The sequence below is a fragment of the Octopus sinensis genome, linkage group LG25 (assembly GCF_006345805.1).
Source record: "Octopus sinensis linkage group LG25, ASM634580v1, whole genome shotgun sequence".
Taxonomy (NCBI): Eukaryota; Metazoa; Mollusca; class Cephalopoda; order Octopoda; family Octopodidae; genus Octopus; species Octopus sinensis.
Window position 1 is genome coordinate 20,619,903 of NC_043021.1, and position 25,313 is coordinate 20,645,215.

Here is a 25,313-nt window from a genome sequence, read left to right on the forward strand (position 1 = left end):
GTACCGTTTCTTCTTAATGGCTCTCTAAGAGAATCTTTCAACCACTTTGACGTCATACTCAGAGCCAGCCGCACGAAGACCAGAAGTGTACTTGTGTGTGTGTGTGTGTGTATCATCTGTCAACATTTCTTCGTGTTGAATTCTAAACTCGTGGGAATTGGGTCAAAGCTTGGTGACTGTATTCTTTGACAACTGTGTTTCGTCTAGATCATCATTTCTTCTTTTTCGAACTATGCTCCATCTCTAACTTAGCTGCTGATAGCAGAGGAGCCCTCTAAACCAGACACGGGCAACTTTTCGCTTTCTCTCTCTCTCTCTTTTTTTTTCCTTCGAGAAGCGGGCTGCATTGATCATCATCAGTCGGGGTCACCTTATTAAAAAAAGAATTTTGAGTAATTTTTCGTTAGACGAGCCATTCGGAAAGTCCCGTGGGTCGAAGGTTATCCATGGCTGCTCTTAGCAATCTTGCTTCACCTACTAGAAACAGCAGCTATATATCTTTCAAATTTTATCCATCTTGAAACCCCCCCCCCAAAAAAAACACATTAGATAATGTTATCGTTGGTATACAAAAAAAAAAAAGAAAAGAAAAAGCTGACCAATGGCTAAGCAATAATATTGTGCAACTTTGTGAAACCTTAAAGTAAAAAGAATAAGAATTGGTAAGGTTTCAAAATTAGCTGAAGCTGCTTTATATATAACCATTTTCTCACACCGTCTCCGATGAAAGGATATATAAAATATCTTGGAAACAGCTCTAAGACCTTCTATTTATAAATGTTCTGAAATCTCTCACAGCCTTGAATTTTTATCTCATTCTGTTATTTTTTTATATATATACACATGTTGATATATGACCTACATTGGACTCCTCATTCGCATAATCACCAAACCTGGAACTTAATTATGTCTGTCTATAGCACTTACTCAGCATTACCTGACACCTTTGGGTCTTATTGACACCATTACCTCTCATAACTATATATATATATATATATCACCTTGACCAACCAGTCCATCGGGCATCCATGTGACACCGCTGGTCACAGCACACTGTCCACTCCTCTCTGGATTGCGCCTTTCTCATCCACGTGATCCCAATCGTCCTCCTGAAATCGTAACTCCACCGTTGGAGGCCTTCCGAGTGGTCGTTTCCGCTCGCGCGGGTACCACTCGACAACTGCGCGTGTCCACCGATTTTCGGTGAGCCGGGTGATGTGTCCAGCCCATCACGCAGCCAGTTTATATTTATATATATATATATATATATATATATATATATATATATATATATATCATAATCATTGTTTGTCTTTTTCATGTTGGCATGGGTTGGACGGTTTGACATGGAGTTGGCCAGCCTGGGAGCTGGGCATGGTTTCTACAGCAGGATGCTCTTCCTAACGCCAGCACACTTTACAAAGTGTGCTGGTTGCTTTTTACATGCCACTGGCATGACTACGTTTACGCACCACCAGCATGGATGCATTTATGCAACACTGGCATAGGTGCATTTTATGTGACACCAGCACTCGCAAAGGACAAGCCTGCATGTATGGAAGATAGTGATTTTACTTGGTTTGACATGTTTTTTCAAGAACAGCAAATTGTCACAACTCCCGACTCCTTGTCATTTCCTCAGAAAGGCCCAGTGCAGTAGAGAGGACCTGTGGAAGAGGTAGACCCAGAGAAACCTAGGATGAGGTAGTGAAGCACGATCTTTGAACATTGGGTCTCATGGAGGTGATGACAAGTGACCAAGACCTTCAGAGTTATGCTATCCTTGAGAAGACCCGGCAAGCCAAGTGAGACTGTAACAATGGCCTGTGCCAGTACAGCATAACCAGCCCAGTTAAGAGTACCCCTTCAATCATTGAGCAATAAACTGCGCTTGCGAAGACCTGTTGAGTCAAGTGAAGTCATTGTCATGATCGATGACAGTATCGCCTGATTGGCATCCATACCAGTGGCACATAAAAAGCATCATTCAAGCGTGGTCATTGCCAATGCCACCTGACTGGCTCCCCTGCTGGTGTCATGTAAAAAGCACCATTACAGCATGGTCAATGCCAGTACTGTCTGACTGGCCCTCATGCTGGTGGCATATAAAAAGCACCCACTACACTCTTGGAGTGGTTGGTGTTAGGAAGGGCATCCAGTTTTAAAAACTTTGCCAGATCAGATTTGAGTCTGGCGCAGCCTTCTGGCTTGCCATCCCTTAGTCAAACTATCCAACCCATGCCAGCATGGAAAGTGGATGGCAAATGATGATGATGATTATATATATATATATATATATATTAATTGCTGGTGGGGACATTGTATTTCACTATGCATCTGTAATATACTACCAAGTATGTTTTTATTATTATGGCTGGCTTCCAATCTGGGCTGCAGCTACAAAGTTCATCCACCACACTTCTTGGTCCATCATCACTGCCTCAAGGTCCTGGATGCATTCATTCCAGGTCAGTGTCTACAACCAAGTTATCAATGTGTGACAATGTTTTCCTCTGCTTACATCATCATGAAGTGGGTTCCACCACACACACACACACACACACGCACGCGCGCGGAATATACTGTGTTTGAGAAGGAAGATCCATCAAGCTGAGTGAAATCGTAGCCATGGCAGATACTGGTGCCACACAATTGGCACGTAAAAGCACACATTACACTCTCGGAGTGGTTGGCATTAGGAAGGACATCCAGCTGTAGAAACCATGCCAAATCAGACTGGAGTCTGGTGCAGCCCTGGTCAAACTGTCAAACCCATGCCAGCAAGGACAACGGATGTTGAATGATGATGATATATACATGTACATACATACCTATATAAGTGTGTGTGAAGGTGCACAGATGTTGCATTTATGATCACAAAACCATGAATTTCAATTCCTAGACTAATGATGCATGCTATCTATTACAAGACAAGTGAACATGAGAAGTTCCCGTGAATGGTGATAGTAGTGGAAATTTCTTGTTGGGTGAGGATTTGATCATCATATATATCATAGACTCACCCTTATGAGCATTCGGCAAGAAACTGCTGAACAACTACACAGATGATTTGTTTATAGTGATCAAATGTTTGTGTCCACATAAGCTCACTCGCTCCGTCAAATTGACATTACCTGTACAAATGAACTGAGTGCCACAACTCAGATGACGGAATGATCACCAAGCAATGTAAAATGATGTGCTTTGCTCAAGAACACAACGCCATGCCTGGTCTGGGAGTCAAACCCCTGCTCTCACAATCATGAATGCAACACCCTAACCACTAAGCCATTAAGGACTGGAACTTTCAATTTCCTGTAAGTCAGACCACCTCATGGTCCCAGCAGACAAAATGGAAAAGGTGTTGCCCCAGAGGATGGTGTGGGAGATGCACTGGACTAACCACTCTGGCTTCCAGGGTTTGTACTTGTGGACATCTCCACCCCAAGATCAGTGGGTAATTGGTACTTATTTCATCAACCCCGAAAGGATGAAAGGCAAAGTTGACCTCAGTGGATTTTTGAACTCAGAATGTAAGGATGGATGGAATGCTGTGAAGCAGTTTGCCCAGCATTCTAACTATTCTGCCAGCTCACTGCCTTAATAACAATAATAATAATAATAATAATAATAATAATAACAATAATAATAATCCTTTCTACTATAGGCACAAGGCCTGAAAGTTGGGGGAGAAGGATAGTCAATTACATCGACCCCAGTGTTTCACTGGTACTTAATTTACGGACCCTGAAAGGATGAAAGGCAAAGTCAACCTCAGCAGAATTTGAACTCAGAACGTAGCGATAGACAAAATACTACTAAGCATTCCGCCCAGCATGCTAACAATTCTGCCAGCTTGCCACCTTATAATAATAATTATAAAACAGGTATCGAGCAAGACATTTTTGAAAGAGGGAAAAATTGTTCATTTTGACACTGGTTCTATTTTGTTGTAGTGTCATAGGCTTAAACCCATGAAAATCTGAAAGGGTACAGTTATTTATATGAATAACAATACTGATTGGTAACTGTGGAAAGACAAAAGGGACAGTCAGCCTCTGCTTAATTCCAACTTAATAATCCTAAAATCATGTATTTTCTAATTAAAAAAAAAAAAAAAAATAGTAATGAAATTATTGTATACAGTGCTCAGGTGCACTACAACTTGTCAGAAAGTGCGTATAGAGTATATGCAGTAATGTACAAATGTCTGGAAAGTGAACAGTGTATGAGTCAGATACATGCCTGCGTGTGTATGGAGGGGAGAAAATCAGGTGTAATGTTGGCAAATCTCAGGAAGCATGGAAGTTTTGAAGGATGCAGTGCTCCGACAACTAACAACTGATGCCGGCAGTTTGTTCCATGCTTCAGCAACTCTCAGCGTGAAAAAAATGTTTCCTAAAGTTATGGGAGCTGTGCTGTTTTCTGACTTTGTAAATATGTCCACGGGTGTCAGACGGGTGGAGTTCGAAAAGGTGCTTAGAGTTATTGTTTGTAAGATGGTTGATAATCTTATGGGTGTCTGCCAAGTCAGCTGCCAGACGTTGGAGTGTTCACATATCTGATATGTTCTTTTTGTCTTTTCTCTATTTTCAGATGTTGTCTAGTCAGGAAATAATGAAGTACTATTCATTTTTTTTGACAATTTTTCTCTTTGCTACTACATTATGTTCCACTATTCCTAAACCAAAAGACAGATCCATTGACAAGGTAAGTGGTTTTTGTTATAAAAAAAGTTTTATCGGCACAGGCGTGGCTGTGTGGTAAGAGGTTTGTTTCCCAACCATATGGTTCTGGGTTCAGTCCCACTACAAAGAATCTTGGGCAAGTGTCTTCTACTATAGCCTTGGGCTGAACAAAGTCTTGTGAGTGGATTTGGTAGACAGAAACTGAAAGAAGCCCCTTGTGTGTGTATATGTTTGTGTCTGCTTTTACCCTCAAAATAGCTTGACAACTGATGTGTTTACCTCCCCGTAACTTAGGAGTTTGGCAAAAGAGACCAATAGTGTAAAGTACTGGGCTTAAAGAATAAGTCCTGGGGTTGATTGCTTCGACTAAAAAACCCTTTAAAGCCATGCTCCAGCATGGCCACAGTCAAATGACTGAAGCAAATAAAAGAATAACTCTTTAGCATTCAGATTATTTTGTCAAACACATTCCTTATTTTTCCAGATTGGTTTGCATTAATCCTGCATTATTTCATAGCTTTGAGATTTCAATGATGTTGTTGTATATCATTATGATGACATTGCATGGTAAGTGTGAGAGGCCGAATCTGGTCAGTTTGAACATAAAACATAGAATATTTGGGTCGGATGGGGCCAGTTTAAAAGCCAAAGGGTCGATTCTTTTTGTAGCTTTGTTAGGCGACATTAACGACTTTATGGCAACTTTCAGATTGGTTGGGAATAAGGAAGGTGTTAGGGACCTGATCTGATGTATTGCAACAGCGTAGACTTGGCTAAAGACCCCCAACAACCAGATGGTCAGTCAAATTGGATGTGGCTGTGTGCTTAGAAGTTTGCTTTCCAACCACATGGTTCCAGGTTCAATCCTACATTGTGGTATCTCAGGCAAGTGTCTTGGACCAACCAAAACCTTGCAAGTAAATTTGGTTGGCCAAATCTGAAAGAAGCCTGTCGTGTGTGTGTGTCCTTTCCTGAACATCACATGGTAGTTCTAAATGAATGTTACCATAATATATATTTCTTTACTACCCACATGGGGCTAAACACAGAGGGGATAAACAAGGACAGACAAAAAAAATGTTAGTCATCGTCCCTGGGTGGGTATGAAGCACCAACCTTTTGGTTAACAGCTGAATGCGCTAACTGATTGTGCCATAGAGACCGACTGTTACCATAATATAAGTGGTGTCCTTCATTTCAAATCTTTTGTGCAAATATCTCTGGTCATGGGGAAATGTTACTCTACTTGGAAACAGGTAGGAGATCCAGCTGTAGAAAATCTGCTTCAACGAAAATTCCATCACACCCATGATGGCATGGAAGAGAGGAAACTCTGATATCCGCTGTATCTTTTAAATTTTCTACTACTACACCATGTACACACATGCACACCTTTTAATTTGGATGTTAGCTTAGGTAGATGAGAATTGCAAGCCTAGATTTCACTTTTCTTAATATCACCTTATATAATTATAAAGCAGTTGGAATAAACTTTGCTGAGAGAGAAGCAGGTTTAACCCTTTCAATACCAACCCGGCTGAAACTGCCTCTGGCTCTGAGGACAAATGTCTTGTTTTCATAAGTTTTGAATTAAAATCTTTCACCAAACCTTAGTCACAATTTATGCTCCTAAAACTAGCTTAATGATAACTAAGTTGTTTTACCAAATTCTTTGTTATATTTAAAATTAATTGAAAGAAACACAGAGCATCTCAACAGAAATATGGTAACAAAAGGGTTAAAATATATAATAGAGAAACAATTCTTAACCCTTTCAATACCAACCCGGCTGAAACTGGCTCTGGCTCTGAGTACAAATGTCTTGTTTTCATAAGTTTTGAATTAAAATCTTCCACCAAACCTTAGTCACAATTTATGTTCCTAACATTAGGTGAATGATAGCTAAGTTATTTTACAAAATTCTTTGTTATATTTAAAATTAATTGAAAGAAACAGAGAGCATCTCAAAATAAATACAGTAACGAAAGGGTTAAACTACTTTCTGCTAGGTTATGATTCCAAATAACTTAATCATTTGGCTACCATCATGGGCATCATTGATCACTAAATCTGATTTATTTTTAAATATACTTGTCTCTGGTAAAAGTATGTGGCCTAGTGATTAAGGTGTAGCTCTTGAAATCGCAAGATCATGGTTTCAATTTCCAAACTGGCAGTACATTGTGTTTTTGAGCAAAGCATTTCATTTCACATTGCTCCAGTCCACTTGGCTGTAAATGGGTTACCCTGCAACTGATTGTTATCCCATTCAGGGGTAACGTTGGTCTACCTGCCTAGCCATTGGGGTGGCATCATTCGAAGGCTCCGACAATGTGAAGAAGCGCATTGTAACCAGCAGTGTGTAACCACATCTCATAATCTGTTTGATATTTATCTATAAAGGTAAAAGGTAGTTAGCTTCTTGAGTCCTGCTGATTCATAAGGGCCAGTTTCCATGGCATATATAATCCCCACTTGGAGGGGCCACTGGTCCATTGTACGATTACTCATTTTTGCCAGCTGAGTGGACTGGGGCAATGTAAAATGAAGTGTTTTGCTCAAGAACACAACACGTCTCCTGCTCCAGGAATCAAAGCCACAACATGAGTCCAACACCCTAACCACCAAGACACACGCCCCCGTGATATTTATCTATGACCTTGTACCAATGCTAGAAAGTTGTCAGAAATGGTTGAGCACTCGAGTTAGTGTTTTACAATAGCCATTGGTCAGTGTTGCTCCACTGGGCTTACAATTTGAAGATGTTGCAGGAATGACCATCCCATCTTGATTTCAAATCTAATGCACAGAAGACTATATTGTTCAATGCATTCTTCCTTTTTTAAAATAAGGTGAAAATTCTGGGTGATTTGATTACTATCTCTAAAGAGCTGAGTGATCATGTGAGGCTCCTGCCCCTATTGGCTTTTGATGTTGCTTATGTTATTGTTGATATTACTCAACAGAGCGTGACATCTTTATTGTCTGGTCTTCATTTTCTGACCAGACATGTCCACCACTCTCTTTGAATTCCGCTAACAGCATTTCAACCACTAAACCCTTAAAAGAAAAACCTGTGTCGTACAATGGCATTTCTATTCCTCTACCAATTTCAAGACCTTTTGTTTTGTCTGCTATTTCTAATATTACCGAGATGAGTAAGGTAGCAAGCTGGCAGAATTGTTAGCATGCCAAACAAAATGCTTAAGAGCAGTTCATCTGTTCAGTAGATATTTTATTTTGTTACTCAATGGCTTAATAGATATTTTCACCATTTTGAATATAGTTATTAGGTGGTATAATGGAATTCCGCCAAGGTCGACTTTGCCTTTCATCCTTTCGAGGTTGATAAATTAAGTACCAGTTACGCACTGGGGTCGATGTAATCGACTTAATACCTATGTCTGTCCTTGTTTGTCCCCTTGTGGGTAGTAAAGAAATAGGTATTTCATCTGTCACTACGTTCTGAGTTCAAATTGCACTGAGGCTGACTTTGCCTTTCATCCTTTCGGGGTTGATTAAATAAGTACCAGTTATGCACTGGGGTCGATGCAATCGACTTAATACCTATGTCTGGTCCTTGTTTGTCCCCTTGTGGGTAGTAAAGAAATAGGTATTTCATCTGTCACTACGTTCTGAGTTCAAATTGCACTGAGGCTGACTTTGCCTTTCATCCTTTCGGGGTCGATTAAATAAGTACCAGTTATGCACTGGGGTCGATGCAGTCGACTTAATACCTATGTCTGTCCTTGTTTGTCCCCTCTATGTTTAGCCCCTTGTGGGTAGTAAAGAAAAAGGTATAATCTCTTCCTTATGGAAGGAAGTGTGATGTTGTGAGCACACAGTCTTTGGTTTCTGTCTTTAACATTTTTGCCTCTTCTATTTGTGTTTACACAGAAATTGAGTGATTTAGATCATGAGACCAATGGCATTCACAATCCCGATTACGACCATGAAGCAATCTTGGGAAAAGACGATGCCAAAGATTTTGACCAACTTTCACCAGAACAAAGCAAAGAGAAATTAGGGTAAGCTGATATTTTCAATTTGTTCAACTTCGTTACTGTCTTTGATCGTCGACAAATGTGTTTTTTTTCTCTCTTGTGGTGAATGCAACTCTTTGTCACTGTTGCCGCTGCCACCACCACCACCACCGCTAACATCATCATCACTACCACCACCACCATCATCACTGCCACCACCACCATCATCACTGCCACCACCACCATCATCACTACCACCACCATCACTGCCGCCACCACCACCATCACTGCCGCCGCCACCACCATCACTGCCGCCACCACCACCATCACCGTCACCACCACCATCATCACTCTTGGTTGTATGATACAAATTTTAAACTGATCTAAATGGATAACTTCCAACAAAATTCCATGTTGGTTTATGTTCCAAATAGCAGCTAAATAGTGATAAAGTTATTCCACTAAATTCTTCATTATTTTCAAAATTAATTGCAGAAATGTTAATGAAAGGGACAACGTCTATTTTTTTATTCTGGCATGGATTGGATGGATTGACAAGGTCTGGCAAATCCCAGAGCCGTGTCAAGTTCCAGTGTCGGTGTTGGTATGGTTTCGGTGGCTGGATGCCCCTTCTAACACCAACCAGTCAATTCAGTGTGTTCTGAGTGATTCTTTTTTTCATGCCACTGGCACTGGTGAGGTCACCAAGCACTTTCAAGATGAGAAAATAGAAAACAGGAAAAGCTCCATGAACTAAGTTGAGGAAATATTTGAGAGAGAGGGCACAGTGGTTCTGTGCCAGGTTTTGAGAGGCTCAGGTATGATAGAGGGACAAGTGCAGGTGATTTGCTACAGAAGGGATACAGGCAGTGATGGATCAGTCCTGAGCATTGCAAGTTGTCTGTCCTCTCTTGGTTCTTTGTCATTTATTCTTTAAAACTCAGCACCTTGAGATCAGCCATCACCACTTCATCCCATGTGTTCCTGGGTCCCCCTCTTCCACAGGGTCCATTCACTTTACGTAAATGACTAGCAGTTATTCATGCAACTGTCATCCATGCACATCACGTGACCAAACCAGTGTTGTCCTCTCTCTTGCACACTACATCCTGGTTCCTCTTACGTCCAGTCATTTTTCTCTCAATACATTAGCACTTTGTCACGCATGCACACACAGTGGTGCACACATGCAGCATATTGCTGTGTTCATCATCTGCTACTGATTCCCTGCTACTCCTGGCAGTTTTGCTCCACTCAGGCAACAACCCTCCAACCCATAGGTCTGTTTTGGGTTGTCATTGCTGGTGAGGTTTTTACAAAGTTGAAGTGCAAATCTTACCTTAACATCTTTTAATCAACTTTTATGACATGCTGAGGAAACATTAAGCCTATTCTTTGCCGTAGCAGTCCCCACACAGCACAGCAAATTCATTGCATTTTTTTAATATTGTTCCTTTTGTTCATTTAGAAAAATTGTTGACAAAATGGATAAAGATCACGATGGTTATGTTACCGAAGAGGAACTGAAAAATTGGATTAAATACGTCCAGGATAAATACATCATCAATGATTCAAATGAACGCTGGAAAGATTATGAATTTCTGGACACTGATAAACTGGACTGGGAAACATTTAAAAAGAAAACCTATGGATTCACAGAAGAAGGTATTTACATTGCTCTGTCGTTTTAGTCTTCCACCATTCTACTAGTTTCAGTCTTTTACCTATTACTTGGTTCCAGTCATTGGACTCTGCTCTGGCAGAGGTACTGATAATGTCTAGGGCAGTGGTTTTCAACCATTTTTTGTCTGTGGATCCTTGTGGATTTTTTACCAATGGTCCCCTTCTCATTTTACTTGGATGAACCCTCCCAGTCATTCAGGTTCTGGGTTCAGTCCCACTGCATGGCACCTCAGGCAACTGGTTTCTAAGCTTTGTGAATGGATTTGGTAGACAGAAACTGCAAGAAGCCCATTGTGTGTGTATGTGTATATATATATATATATATATATGTATATGTAAATACACACACACATTTATGTGTGTCCGTGTGTCTGTTTGTCCCCCCCCTCCTCCCATCACTTGACAACTGATGTTGGTGTGTTTACTTCCTTGTAACTTAGTTCAGCAAAGGAGACTGATAAGTACCAGGCTTAGAAACAGTAAGTCTTGGGGTCAATTTGTTTGGCTAAAACCCTTCAAGGCAGTGCTCCAGCATGGCTGCAGTTAAGTGACTGAAACAAGAAGGAAAGGATAGGGAGCAAAAACATGGCTGTTTTTCCTTTTGTGTTCACCGGTTAATTAAGTCCTTTTTCTACATTCAGATATTAAACCAACCGATGAGAAAGCTGTCTACAAAGAAATGATCACTCGTGATAAGAGGCGGTGGGCCTACGCTGACTTGGATAAAGACAACCACTTAACTAAAACTGAATTCATGCATTTCCTCCATCCAGAAGAAGCTGACCACATGAGAGACATTGTTGTTTTGGTAAGACACTTTGATAGTATGGCAAGTGTGGTTTAGGGTGTGTCGGCGAGCTGGCACAAACGTTAGCATGCTGGGTGAAATGCTTAGCGGTATTTCGTCTGCGTTACGTTGTGAGTTCAAAATCCGCCGAGGTCGACTTTGCCTTTCATCCTTTCGGGGTCGATAAATTAAGCACCAGTTATGCACTGGGGTCGATGTAATCGACTTAATACCTATGTCTGTCCTTGTTTGTCCCCTCTGTGTTTAGCCCCTTGTGGGTAGTAAAGAAATAGGTTTAGGGTGTGTCTATCTGGGAGAGGTTGGTCACAAGAGAAATATTGTTTTAGTTATATGCCAGCTGTAGAAACTCTGCCAGATTCAGACTGGAGCCTGGTGCAGCCCCTGGCTTCCCAGACCCCGGTCGAACCGTCCAACCCATGCTTGCGCGGAAAACGGACGTTAAACGATGATGATGATATAAATTCCACCATGGATCTATAGAGTATTGACTTCTCACTGGAAAACATACCTACACCAAGAGGTCTTTGTTTTTTGTGATTTTGTAATTGGCTGATGATGTGCTGTGATCATTGGATTGTTGATAAGTCCTGAATGCCCATGGGATTTTGCACCTAGAAAGTTCCCCTCCAAGGCACAAATCTGGGCAACGGTGTTTGTGGAAGACCAGCGGTGGCCCATGCATACCAGCCTCCCCTCTCCATGCCACCAATGTTATTCAGGAGAAAGGCAAAGGCCAATACAGCTGGCCGCCAGCTGAGTGAACTGGAGCAGCATGAAATAAAGTGACTTGCTCAAGAACACAACACACAACCCGGTCAAGGATTTGAACTCATAACCTCATGACTGTGAGCCCGATGCTCTAACCACTGAGCAATGCACCTCCACTTTAATATACTTGGAAGTATATTATGGTTGCTAAAGGAAATATGGTGTTCCTACCAGCAATTAATATAATTATATATATATATATTGTGAAGGTACGTGGTTCAGTGGTTAGGGTGTTGCAGTCACAATCACAAGGTCATGGTTTCAATTCCCAGGTCAGTAGTGCATTGTGCTGCTTGAGCAAAACACTTCATTTTGCGTTGCTCCAGTCCCCTCAGCTGTAAATGGGTAACACTGCAATGAACTGACCTTCTGTTCAGGTGGAATGTTGGCCTTAACCAGCAGAGTATCTTCTGAAAACTACAACAATGCAAGGAAGTGCATTGTGACTAGCAGTGTATAACAACATCCAATTGCCTGGTTGATACAGTAATATATATATATATTGCTAACCGTCACCGAAAGGTTAGGATATCGTCTTTCTAACTATGTGGTTGCGAGTTCGATCCTGTTGTGCAACACCTTAGGTAAGTGTCTTCTGAGTTGATCAGTATCTTGTGACTGGAATTTGGTGATGGGAAATTGTTCTGAAGCCTGTTATATATTTGCTTGATTATGTTTGTGGTGTAGTTACCAGTGTATCTTATACTGTCAAATAGATTGCTTGTTTATTCACATTATTTGACTTCATCATCCTCGTTTAATGTCTGCTTCCCATGCTGGCATGGGTTGGACAGTTTGACTGAGGACTGGCGAACCAGATGGCTGTACCAGGCTCCAATCTTGATCTGGCAGAGTTTCCACAGCTGGATGCCCTTCTTAATGCCAACCACTCCGAGAGTATAGTGGGTGCTTTTATGTGCCACCAGCACGAGGGCCAGTCAGGCGTTATTGGCAACGGCCACGCTCAAATGGTGTTTTTTTACATGTCACCTGCACAGGAGCCAGTCCAGCAGCACTGGCAACGACCTCGCTCAAATGTTTTTTCACGTGCCAGTAAGGTGACGCTGAGCTTAATCATGCATTTTCATGTAGCTTCAAGTTTTCGATTCTGTGATTGTTAATTTTTAGAATGTCGTGATTTTTAAGATGACAAATGTGATAAGTTGGACCTGGTCATGCATGGCTGGTTTAACCCTTTAGCATTTAGATTATTCTGTCAAATGTAATGCTTATTTGTGCACATTGTTTTGAATTAATCATGCATCATCTCATAGCTTCATGATCTCAGTGATACACGTGTTTTTAGAATGACATTGTAGGGAGATGTGATATGTTAGTATTTAATAATCTTTTACTAAATTCCAGGAAACTCTCGAAGACATAGACAAAGATAAAGATGGAAAAGTCAGTCTTGAAGAATACATAAGTAAGTTTTTTATTATTGAATTATTATTGAATTTTAAAATGATTAATATACATGGTTGGTCAAAAGTCACCCAACAGTAAATCAAAATTTCATAAATAGGCGTAGGAGTGGCTGTGTGGTAAGTAGCTTGCTTACCAACCACATAGTTCTGGGTTCAGTCCCACTGCATGGCACCTTGGGCAAGTGTCTTCTACTATAGCCTCGGGCCGACCAATGCCTTGTGAGTGGATTTGATAGACGGAAACTGAAAGAAGCCCGTTGTATATATGTATGTGTTTGTGTGTCTGTGTTTGTCCTCCCATTCAACATCGCTTGACAACCGATGCTGGTGTGTTTACGTCCCCGTAACTTAGTGGTTCGGCAAAAGAGACCGATAGAATAAGTACTAGGCTTACAAAGAATAAGTCTTGGGATCGATTTGCTCGACTAAAGGCGGTGCTCCAGCATGGCCGCAGTCAAATGACTGAAACAAGTAAAAGAGTAAATATTCAACATTTAATGAAACTGTCACTGGCGGTAACTGTTTCGAAATGCTGAACGAATATGTCTTTCCGCAGCTGTGTGACAGGCCAGAATTTAATACTTTGCTGTTTGTGCAAGGTGGTGTGCGTCCCCATTATGCCAAAAAGGTACCTGATCTGTTGGACACTTTGCCTGCAGGTTGGATTGGACATAGAGGGCCTATTGAACGGGATCCACATTCGTGTAACCTCACACCAATGGACTTTAGTATTTGGGGAATGATGAAAGATCAAGTTTTTAATAGAAAACCAAGGACTCTAGCTGAGTTGCAAGTTGCCATAGCAACTGAATTTGAACTAATTGATGCAAAATAAGGTACTTTGTCATACTATACTCTTTACTCTTTTACTTGTTTCAGTCATTTGACTGCGGCCATGCTGGAGCACCGCCTTTAATCGAGCAACTCGACCCCGGGACTTATTCTTTTGTAAGCCCAGTACTTATTCTATCGGTCTCTTTTGCCGAACCGCTAATTAACAGAGACAGCAATGCTAGGGGGTCAAACACACACACACGCATATATACTACAGGCTTCTTTCAGTTTCCGTCTACCAAATCCACTCACAAGGCTTTGGTCGGCCTGAGGCTATAGTAGAAGACACTTGCCCAAGGTGCCACACAGTGGGACCGAACCTGGAACCATGTGGTTGGTAAGCAAGCTACTTACCACATAGCCACTCTTGCGCCTATCTGTAATTCTGTTTTGACTCGAATGGAAAAATGTGTCGCTCAAGAAGGACTTCAGTTTGAACAATTTTCATGATGTTTCATATTTAGACGCTTTTATTAAATTCATTCAGTTGTCAAACACAAATAAATCTAGGAATTAAATGGTTTTGATTTACTGTCCAGGTGACTTTTGGCCAACCCTATATGTAAAGAAATCTTTTATTGTTGAATAAGCTTATTGTAAAGTTCTGTTGTAGCTGCTAACGGCCACTCAAGCCAATTCTGTACTCTTATCATTGTATTGAGTAATCTAATTTCTAATATCTGATCATAACTTTGGTCCACTCCTACCACTGTAGAAAATAATATAGTTTCCAGGAATTATTTTGGTCTAAACTGCTGTAATTATATCTTTAATCCATGCTGTACTTCTTTGCTCGTGTATACAGCTGAGTAGCAGTGATAAAATTCGAGCCTACATGGCTTTGACACCTTTGTGACTTGAAAACAAAGATTTCATGAAGGTTGTAGTTTTGCCGAAACAACCTTGAGTGCTACCTTCCCAATTATTGACTCTTTGAGCATTGTGCTTTAGAGAAAGATGAATTATTGGTCAATAACCCAAGCTGTTTTTTTTTTTATAAATTGCTTGTACTTCTTAAAGACAACAGGTTATAGAAAACTGCATGAACTTTGCTGTTGCGTTAAGTCATGCATTTGCAAGGCCCAAGATGTTATGAAATTTAATATTGTAACAATTGTTAAAAAACAGGGAACAGTTTTTACATTCTGAGTTCAAATTCTGCCAAAGGCAACTTTGACTCTCATCCTTTTGAGGTCAATAAAATTAACACCTGGGGGTCAATGTAATTTTACGAAATTGCTGGCCTTGTGCCAAAATTTGAAATCAATATTGTAACAATAGTTTCGCATTTATTGGAGCCTAAGATGTGAAATTTAATAGTGTGATGGTAGTTTTACGTCTGTGAGGACCCAAGATGTTATGAAATGTTAACAAAAAGACTCTTTCGTTTGTTTTCTTTTTAAACAAATTATTCCTTCAGCTAATTCATTTGTTTTGTACATATTTTGAACAGTTTGAGACAAACAAATATTTAATGCTGTATTTACAACGTTCTGTATAGTTTATAAAATTCCACTTTGTCACTTGTGCATGCAATTCCAGTAGGTTTTCTAACTCACTAAACTTACCAATATTCCAACAGACAAAACTGAATATTCTGGAATTTGTTTTTCTTTTCGAAATGTCTTGCCAAGGTTTGGTCACGCTTAGCAAGTTAAGTGATAGTTACTACCATTTGTATTGAAGGCACATGGCCCAGTGGTTAGATCAGTGGGATCGCAGGTTCGAATCTGAGACCAGGCGACGTGTGTGTTTATGAGCGAAACACCTAAGCTCCCCGTGGCTCCGGCAGAAGGTAATGGCGACGAACTTCCGCTGACTCTTTCGCCACAAGTCTCATTCTTTCCTCCTGCATCTTGCAGCTCACCTGTCATGCACCGGCGCCCTGTCCAGGTGGGGAACCTATACGCCAAGGAAACTGGGGAACTGGCCCTTATGAGCCAGGCGTAGCTTGAGAAGGAACAAACAATATTTACAGGAATGTGAGAGCAAAATGTCAAATGTATTGCTGTGTTCAACAGCTAAACACAGGCGCAGGAGTGGCTGCGTGGTAAGTAGCTTGCTAACCAACCACATGGTTCTGGGTTCAGTCCCACTGCATGGCACCTTGGGCAAGTGTCTTCTACTTTAGCCTCAGGTTGACCAATTGTGAGTGGATTTGGTAGACGGAAACTGAAAGAAGCCTGTCATATATATATATATATATATATATATATATATATGTTTGTGTGTCTGTGTTTGTTCCTCTAGCATTGCTTGACAACCGATGCTGGTGTGTTTACATCCCCGTCACTTAGCAGTTCGGCAAAAGAGACCGATAGAATAAGTACTGGGCTTACAAAGAATAAGTCCCAGGGTCGATTTGCTCGACTAAAGGCGGTGCTCCAGCATGGCCGCAGTCAAATGACTGAAACAAGTAAAAGAGAGTACTATGGTCAGCAGTAACTAAAGGCAATACTATGGTCAGTAGTAACTAAAGCATAGTGTTGCATTGAATAGTAAGAGCACTCTGCAGTGTTGCTAACCATGTCTACAAATGGCATCATTAGAGAGAGAGAGAACGAGGCTACGTTAGCAAGCTGGCAGAATCGTTAGTGTGCCAAACAAAATACTTAGCGCCAGTCCTTCCAGCTTTGTTCTGAGTTCAAATCCTGCCGAGGTCAACTTTGCCTTTCATTCTTTCGGGGCTGATAAAATAAGTACTGTTTGAGCACCGGGGTCTCTGTAATTTATTAACCCCTCCCTCGAAAATTGCTGGCCCTGTGCCAGAATTAGAAAGAACTCTGGAGTGGGGCCTGGGCACTTAACAGGCAGAATTGTTAGAACATCAGACAAAATACCTTGTGCTGTTTGTCTTGGTCCTTTACATTCTGAGGTTGATTTTTCCCTTCCATCTTTTTAGGGTTAATGTAATACTATATTATATTATACTGACTGACCCCCTGTTCCCTTAAATTTGCTGGTGTTGTGCCTAAATTAGAAAAAATTATTACAGAGACACTAAGGCAGAAAGCTGGCAGAATCGTTAGCACATTGGGCAAAATGCTTAGTGGCATTTCATTGGTTTTTACGTTCTGAGTTCAAATTCTGTTGAGGTTGACTCTGGCTTTCATTCTTTTGGGGTTCGGTAAAATGAGTACCAGTTGAGTACTGAGGTCAATGTAGTTGATTTGACTCTTCTGCTGGTCTGGTGCCAAAATTTGAAGCCAATATTACACAGAGACCCTAAACTTATTGTTGGCAGTTGTTCCTCTTCATGATTGATGTTGGCTGTGATCTAAAATTATGACATGAAGTTCAGCCGACAGAAGCCTGTGAGAGAACCTTTTATGTGGCCTCTATGCCTGCTAGAAATAGCAGCTGAATGGCTAATGTGTACAGTTTCCTTCTTACCATGTTAATTAGTTAAGGCAGCTATGTTAGTGTCTTGCATATGCAAGTAGGTTTCTATCTAAAGAAGGTCAACCTTTATCTAACTGTTGCAGATCCTTACTGCAAGTTTGGACCCTGATTTTGAATGACCTTAAATGGATTGGCTAAATTGTTAAGTACGTCAGAAAAAGAAGCTTTGCAGTATTTGTTCCAGCTCTTTATATTCTGAGTTCAAATCCTGTCTAAGTCAACTTTGCCTTTCATCCTTTCGGCTAAAATATATATAGCAGTCTGGAACTGGAGTCAAAGTTACTGGTTTTCTGCTTAAGTTAGAAACAAAATATTTGGCACATAAGTTCAAATAATAGGAATGGTTTCATTGGTCTTTACTGAGTTGTTATGATTTTTTATTATTATTATTGTGTTATTACTTTGCTTGGGAGACTGGCAAGAGTTGGCATTTGGCCACATAAGATCTGCCTCAGTAAACTCTGTCTGACTCATACAAGTGTGGCAAAGTGGATGTTGAGACAGTGATGATGTGTTCTCGTCTACTTGATGTCTGTGACGTAATTTAACAACTAACACCTGACCCTTGTAGGCATTTGGATCAAGTCTCTTTCCTGAGGAGCACTTGGTATCTTGATGCAGCAATCTACAAATTGTGGGTTCTTCCTCTTGCTTTCAAAGGCTCCTTAAAAGTCCCTGCTGATTGAGGCCTCTCCTACTCTAACCTATGCCATATAAAAAGATAAATACATCACCTTCGTTTAATTATGTTCCTCCCTTCTACTAATGTAACAGTGACAAAGTTGTTTGGTGAAATTGTAATAATTCTACTGTTAATTGGAATGTTAACTTACGTTCATAGCTGATATATACGGAAATGAAGATGAAGATGATGAGGATGAAGATGACCCAGATTGGGTCAACGAGGAAAAGGAGCAGTTCCACAATTTCCGTGATAAAAACAAAGACGGCTTCTTGGACAAAGCCGAGGTGACAGAATGGTTGATTCCCGAGGAGTTTAATCACCTTGATACTGAAGTATCTCACCTTGTGAGGACGTCTGATGTGGATCAGGTGTGTAATAGAGCATTGCCGGTGCAATGCATGAGAAACTGCTCAACAAACTTATAGAATTTTAACACTTCGAGCCTATTTCATGTAGAAAGTAAAGCAGTGTAGCAGAAAGCTGATGACGGTTCATCTCTTGTGATTTCTTCCAGTTCCCCCAAAAAAGACAGATCTGGAATCAATCATTTCATACCTTTCCTCTTGTGGCACTTATCTACCAGACATTTTACTGCTGACTTTTTTTTGATAAAATAGACAGAACCTCAAGAATATAACACGTGGCCATTGAAAGGATTGTGCAAAGAGAACTAATTATTTTTTTATTTATGTCAACATTAGCTTCTCGTACAAGGTTGCTAAATTTACTATTGTCTTCTCAATCTATTTGTAAAATTAACTGAATTTTGTATAAAAATTTGAAAATTTTCTTCTCTGAAATATATATATATATTTATATATACATTTCTTTTAAAAAAAATTGAAGTATTGTGTATTCAATGAGTTTGTTGAGCAGATATTTTGACTTGATTTTTTGACGTATGTTTTGATGACGGCTTTGCCATTTGTAGGTGACATGTGGCCCGGGGATAAGGAGGGAGAGCCAGAACCCGATTGGGTTAAAGGTGAGCGCGAGCAGTTCTCCAACTATAGAGACAAAAATGGTGATCATATGATGGACAAAGCGGAAGTGAGGGAATGGCTTCTTCCCTCTGATTACGATCATTCAATTGCCGAAGCAAGCCATTTAATTTATGAGTCAGATAAGAACAAGGTTTGTAACAGTGAACACTACTGCTTGTCCTTGCCCTTGTTTTAAGGTTTTGTGGTTGCACTTAACTGAAAGCAGGCTGTTTATTGTTGTTTTAATGTGTTTTCTAATTCTGTTTTCTCTCTCTTCACTCTAACTCTGTAACAATCTTTCTCACTCTCCTCTCCGTCTTTGAGCCACTCTGCTATGTTATTTCATGGAATTCATAAAAATTAATCGCTCTCTATTCCCATAACAAAGGCAGCAAGCTGACAAAATATTTAGCATGTCAGGTAAAACACTTCAAGGCATTTCTTGTGGCTCTGTGCTCTGAGTTCAAATGCTACCAAGGTCAACTTCACCTTTCATCTCGCAGGGGTCGGTAACCAGCCTTATGAATCCCGAGTTCAAAAACTAAAAAAAAAAAAAAAAATTTGGCCCTTTAGCATTCAGATTACTCTGTCAAATGTAATGCTTATTGATTCACATGGTTTTGAATTAAACATGTAATATCTCATAGCTTTGAGATTTCAATGATGCAATTTGTTTATTTTAGAATGTAGGGCTGGTGTGAGAGATCAGATCTGTCCAGTTTGAACATAAAACCGGTTGAATATTTTTTTGGCCCGATATGGCTGGTTTAAATGCTGAAGAGTTAAACTGCTTTTGGCAGTATAAGGGCCAATAGTATTTAGGGGGGTTTTTTTCCTCTGTAAGAAAAATGAATTACCTTTGAAAAATCTCTAATATTTAAAACCTTTTTTTCATATTCTATTTCATGAAATTCCATTAACAGAAAAACTCCTTTAGATTTATTTTCTTCTGATATTGTCTCTCCTTGCATTTTCTTTATGGTGTTGGTCTCCTTGGTGAGCTTTGTTTGTTACCCTATATATTGTGTGTGTGTGTGTGTGTGTATGATAATTGAGCACATGGCCTGATGGTTTAGGGTGTCACATTCATAACCACAAGGTTGTGGTTTCAATTCTTCAACTGGGTAATGTGTTGTGTTCTTGAGCAAAACAGTTAATTTCATGTTACTCTGCAATCACTTCAACATTTGATGTGTGGGAAACCACGGCCCCTGTACAGGTAATGTTCATTTGGAAAAAAAGGGAGTGAGGGTTAAAATTGCATATATTATGAAACTTCTCATGTTGAACTTGTGCATGCTAATGGATTATATATTTACTCCTCACTAGACACACACACATTGGCGTTTACTGATGTGACACCTGAATTTTTCTACACCAGAAGAATTTCAATCTTATTTAAGGCTACAATTCAAGAGGGTATTTAGCTTTAAGGACTGGACTTGCTCCATCTTTCTACTCTTCTGGGACCTTAACTCTTTTGGTTCCAAACTGTCAAAGACTGCCCTTCATTTAATGTTACAGACTCTAGGTTTTAAAGGGATCTAAATTTCCTTTTAAATTTTATGTTATATTATGTTCCAAAGATAATTATTTTTAATATTATTTTAAAAATTGACAGACAAACTGTATATTAACTGAAATATGATAAAAGGGTTGGGCCTCACTGGCTGAGGTGTTGGGGTTTGCTGTGCTTGAAAAGACACGTCAAACTAGATAGAATTATGATCATCCATACATACAAGCATGCCCTTTGCAGATGCCATGTGAAATGCACTACATGTTGGTGCTGCGTAAACACACTTGTGCTGGTGGCAGGTAAAAAGCACCCAACACATTCTGTGAATTGGTTAGCATTAGGAAGGACATCCAACTGCAGAAACCATGCCAAAACAGCTGGAGTCTGGACAGCTGCCCAACTCGTGTCAAACTCTCCAACCCATGCCAGCATGGGAAATGGATATTAAATGATGATGATGATGATCTATATGGCTGTTCAGTTTCCAAAGTGTTAAACAGATCATGCCTCTTTTATTCAGGGGAGTAGAAACTTAAAGAAATTCATTGTTATGTAATGTATAGTTACCATTTTCAGCTCAGCTTGTCCAAAGATTAAATTTCTGTTTTTTCTTTCTCTTTACAGGACGGTAAATTATCCAAAAATGAGATCCTGGACAAATACGATCTCTTTGTTGGCAGCCAAGCTACGGATTTTGGTGAAGCTTTGAAGTCTCATGATGAGTTTTAAGCAGAATCTCTCAATTAGAATCATGTGTGAGAAGAAAGAGGAGGAGGAGGAGAAGAGAAAAATCAAATCAAAAAAAGAGAGAACCTCTAAGTCATCAATATTTGTATTTTTTTTTTTTTTTGACTTTCCTCTCTGATAACATGAAGATGCTGACATATACTGGACTTAAGCTATGGTCACAAGACTTCTATTGATGGCAATTGAATGGGTTTTTTTTGTTGTTTTTAAGGAACTGGTGCTGTACCTTATCTCATCTGGTTTTCACATTTACAATTGTAATTGCACATCAAATTATTATTACTGAGAACAACAGAGTTGGTAGAGTAGCAAATAATAATAATAATAATAATCATTAATAATTATTATTATTTTGAATATTGTATAGTGGTGTATTGGCAGAATCATTGGTATGTCAGACAGAATGCTTAGTGGTGTTTCTTCCGGTCTTAATGTCCCGAGTTCAAATTCCACCAAGGTTGACTTTGCCTTTCTTCCTTCTGGGGGTCGATAAAATTAAAATACCGGTCAAGCACTGAAGTTGATGTAATTGACGGCCCCTTTCCCCCAAAAAAATTTCAGGCCTTGTGCCTATTGTAGAAAACATTATTTTGAACATTGTGCCAATATTAGAATACATTATTATTATTATTTTAATTATATTGGTGTGAACGGCAGAATTGATTGAATGTAGAAAACAAAGTGCTTTGTGGCGTTCAGTTACGTTCCTTTACATTCTGAGTTCAAACTCAGCCGAGGTCAACTTTACTTCTCATCCTCAAGGTATTAACAAAATTAATACCAGCCTAGTAACTGGGGTCAATATAACCAACTGTTGTACTTGCCCCCTAAAATACATGGCTTTGTGTCTAAGTTACCAAGTTATTTCCTTCTGCCAACTCCTGTCCTACAGTATAAGTCTGTGATCATGTGAACTAGCTAAGCTCTGATCCTTAGGGTTTTTTTTTTTTACGTATTTCAATTTTCTTGCTTTTACTTTATGGAGTATCCATCAGTCATGCTTCATTGTAAATTAGCTGGGAAAACTGATAATTTTAGATTTAGTTTTGAAGCTATCTTGCATTTTTATTCTCTCAGCTTAATCTAGTTTATATATATATATATATATATTAAATATATATAGGTGTGTGTGTATACAGGTGCAGACGGTATATGAGGACATATTTATGGTTTTAGAAAAAAAAAGCTTATATAATAACAGAAAAAACTGTATTTTTTTTTAAATAACATAAACAAAGCTAAATTATCAATTTAATAATTTCATTCAATAAACCCACCATAAGCTTCAATAACTATCTCTACATGGGGTCGAAATTATTTACAAGCTTTGATTTACATGTCCTCAAATACCAACTGCACCCTATATATACACACGTGTGTATATGTATGTATATGCATATATATGTGTATACATGTGTATATATATATATATACACACATGTGTATATGTACATATATGTGTATGCATGTATATATATATATATATATTCAATATATATAGGTGTGTGTGTATACAGGTGCAGACGGTATATGAGGACATATTTATGGTTTTAGAAAAAAAAAGCTTATATAATAACAGAAAAAACTGTATTTTTTTTTAAATAACATAAACAAAGCTAAATTATCAATTTAATAATTTCATTCAATAAACCCACCATAAGCTTCAATAACTATCTCTACATGGGGTCGAAATTATTTACAAGCTTTGATTTACATGTCCTCAAATACCAACTGCACCCTATATATACACACGTGTGTATATGTATGTATATGCATATATATGTGTATACATGTGTATATATATATACACACATGTGTATATGTACATATATGTGTATGCATGTATATATATATATATATATATTGAATATATGTTTTTATTTTTGAGTTATTAGGTTATCTCCAAAATATTTTAATTTTTCCTATATATCTAGAAAAGAAACAAAGATTTATTTGTGGATAACCGGTTCTTTTATTATTACTTGCTATTTATTATTTCTATACTATATAGTATAAAAGCAAAAATTGGTAAAGGTTTTTAGACCTCAGATTGAAGTAGCTTTTGCTATATATATATTTTTTTTTTTATTTCCTTTTGTATTTTCATTTTTCCCATTTCTCAAATTCAAAAAAAAAAAAAAAATTTTTTTTTTTCCTTCTTTTAATCCTGTAGTATTTGCATGAACAAAAAAAAACAAAAAAGTATGTCAGACATTATTCTCCTATGCAGCCATTTATCATTTGTGTGTGTCTTGTGGACATATATATCTATACTAGAAATATCTTTTGGCTCTACTTGAAAATCTGCAAGCTTCATGACTGATTCAGCGTTGAGGAAAAAAAAATTTAAGTATTACAAGGGTTTTGGGAGAGGGGGAAGAAATTTTTGTCAAAAAGCTTTTTTTTATGCATCCTTCGCTATCATCACCCACCACCACCACCACAAGCATTTAATGTTCTTAAATTGTGTGTTCTTGTTTCGTGCCAAGTCAGTGAGCCCAAGTTTGATCAAAGGCCTTGACCATTCAGTCTGTTTTTTTTTTTTTTTTTCTTGTCCCTCCCTTAGTTTAGGACTGCATTATTTGATACGTCCTCTATTTAAAAATGATAGGGTGGTGTGGATTTGGCTGCAGTTTCTTGCATGTCAAGCAAATTTACGTACTGATTCCACTCATCTTCTTGTGTCAGTGTTTTGTGTTTCAACGGGTCCTAAAATCACAGCTGTTTTATCTGCCTCATCTCAACAGCTTAATTGAGGGCAGAATTGTTAACGACGTCTAATTGTTAATTACTCGTCTTCTTTCTGTGTTTATTATTAACACTAATTACCCACCGACATTAACCATTCATCACACTACTTACCCTCCATTTTGACTTTTATTTTCTGTTTATATATATATGTATAATGTGTATATATATATGTGTATGTATATATGTATGTGTGCGTGTGTGTGTGCATGTATGTATATGCATGCATGCATGTGTATGTATGTGTGTGTATGTACGTGTGTATGTGTGCGTCAGTGCGTGTGTATGCGTGCGTATGCATGCATGCATATGTATGTGTGTATCTGTGTGTATGTATGTATATGTATATATACATGTATATATATTATATATATTATATATATATAAAAGTAATATTAGGCTTTTTCTTACATAACAAAAAATAAAATCTTTAAAAATTTATTTAAAAAAAAAAGAATTTATTTTATTTTACAACTTTTTTTTTTTCAAAGTTACTTTCCTGTTTAAGGTTGAAAATAAAGTAGATTTTTTTAATTAAAAAAAAACAAAACAAATTTGTCATATATTGTAGTTTTTGTTATTTTTTCTTGTTTAACTCCAGACCAGACACAATTGAGTAAATCCAGAAGCAGGCTTTCGACCATGATCATCATCTCTCTTTATTTCAAGAATTGTGTGCACATGCACCTAGAAATAGCAGCTAAATTGCAAATGCTCAAAGCTTGCTATATTTTAGCCCTTTTGCATTCAGTTTACTCTATCAAATGTAATATTTATTTATTCACGTTATTTTGAATTAATCTTGCATTATTTTAGCATTGGTGTGATCATTTATTTTTAAAATGACATTGTAGGGTAGGTGTGAGAGGCTGGATCTGGCCAGTTTGAGGACAAAACAGAATATTCGGGCCTAACGTAACTGGTTTAAATGCAAAAGGGTTTTAAACAAAGTCGACATCCTGAATAATGTAAATCTTAGATAAATTGTCTGGGGAAACAAAACCGTGGGATGATCATGGTTGGAATGTCTTGATCAAT

The 25,313-nt window shown here is 38.7% G+C and overlaps 1 protein-coding gene and 1 long non-coding RNA gene across 2 annotated transcripts; both read left to right on the plus strand.

The window, feature by feature from the left end:
- The first annotated feature begins 2,837 nt into the window (after positions 1-2,837).
- LOC115224315 (calumenin) lies at positions 2,838-21,618 on the plus strand. Its single transcript, XM_036513215.1, has 8 exons — positions 2,838-2,843; positions 4,597-4,710; positions 8,586-8,716; positions 10,140-10,336; positions 10,996-11,162; positions 13,296-13,356; positions 18,435-18,646; positions 21,405-21,618. The coding sequence occupies exons 2-8, from the start codon at positions 4,597-4,599 to the stop codon at positions 21,507-21,509; spliced, it is 987 nt and encodes a 328-aa protein (XP_036369108.1). The 5' UTR covers positions 2,838-2,843; the 3' UTR covers positions 21,510-21,618.
- Positions 21,619-22,043: 425 nt separating this feature from the next.
- On the plus strand, positions 22,044-23,830 carry LOC118767873. The gene is made up of 2 exons (XR_005003778.1): positions 22,044-22,656; positions 23,029-23,830. It is a non-coding gene; the product is annotated as an uncharacterized LOC118767873 (long non-coding RNA).
- Positions 23,831-25,313: the final 1,483 nt, after the last annotated feature.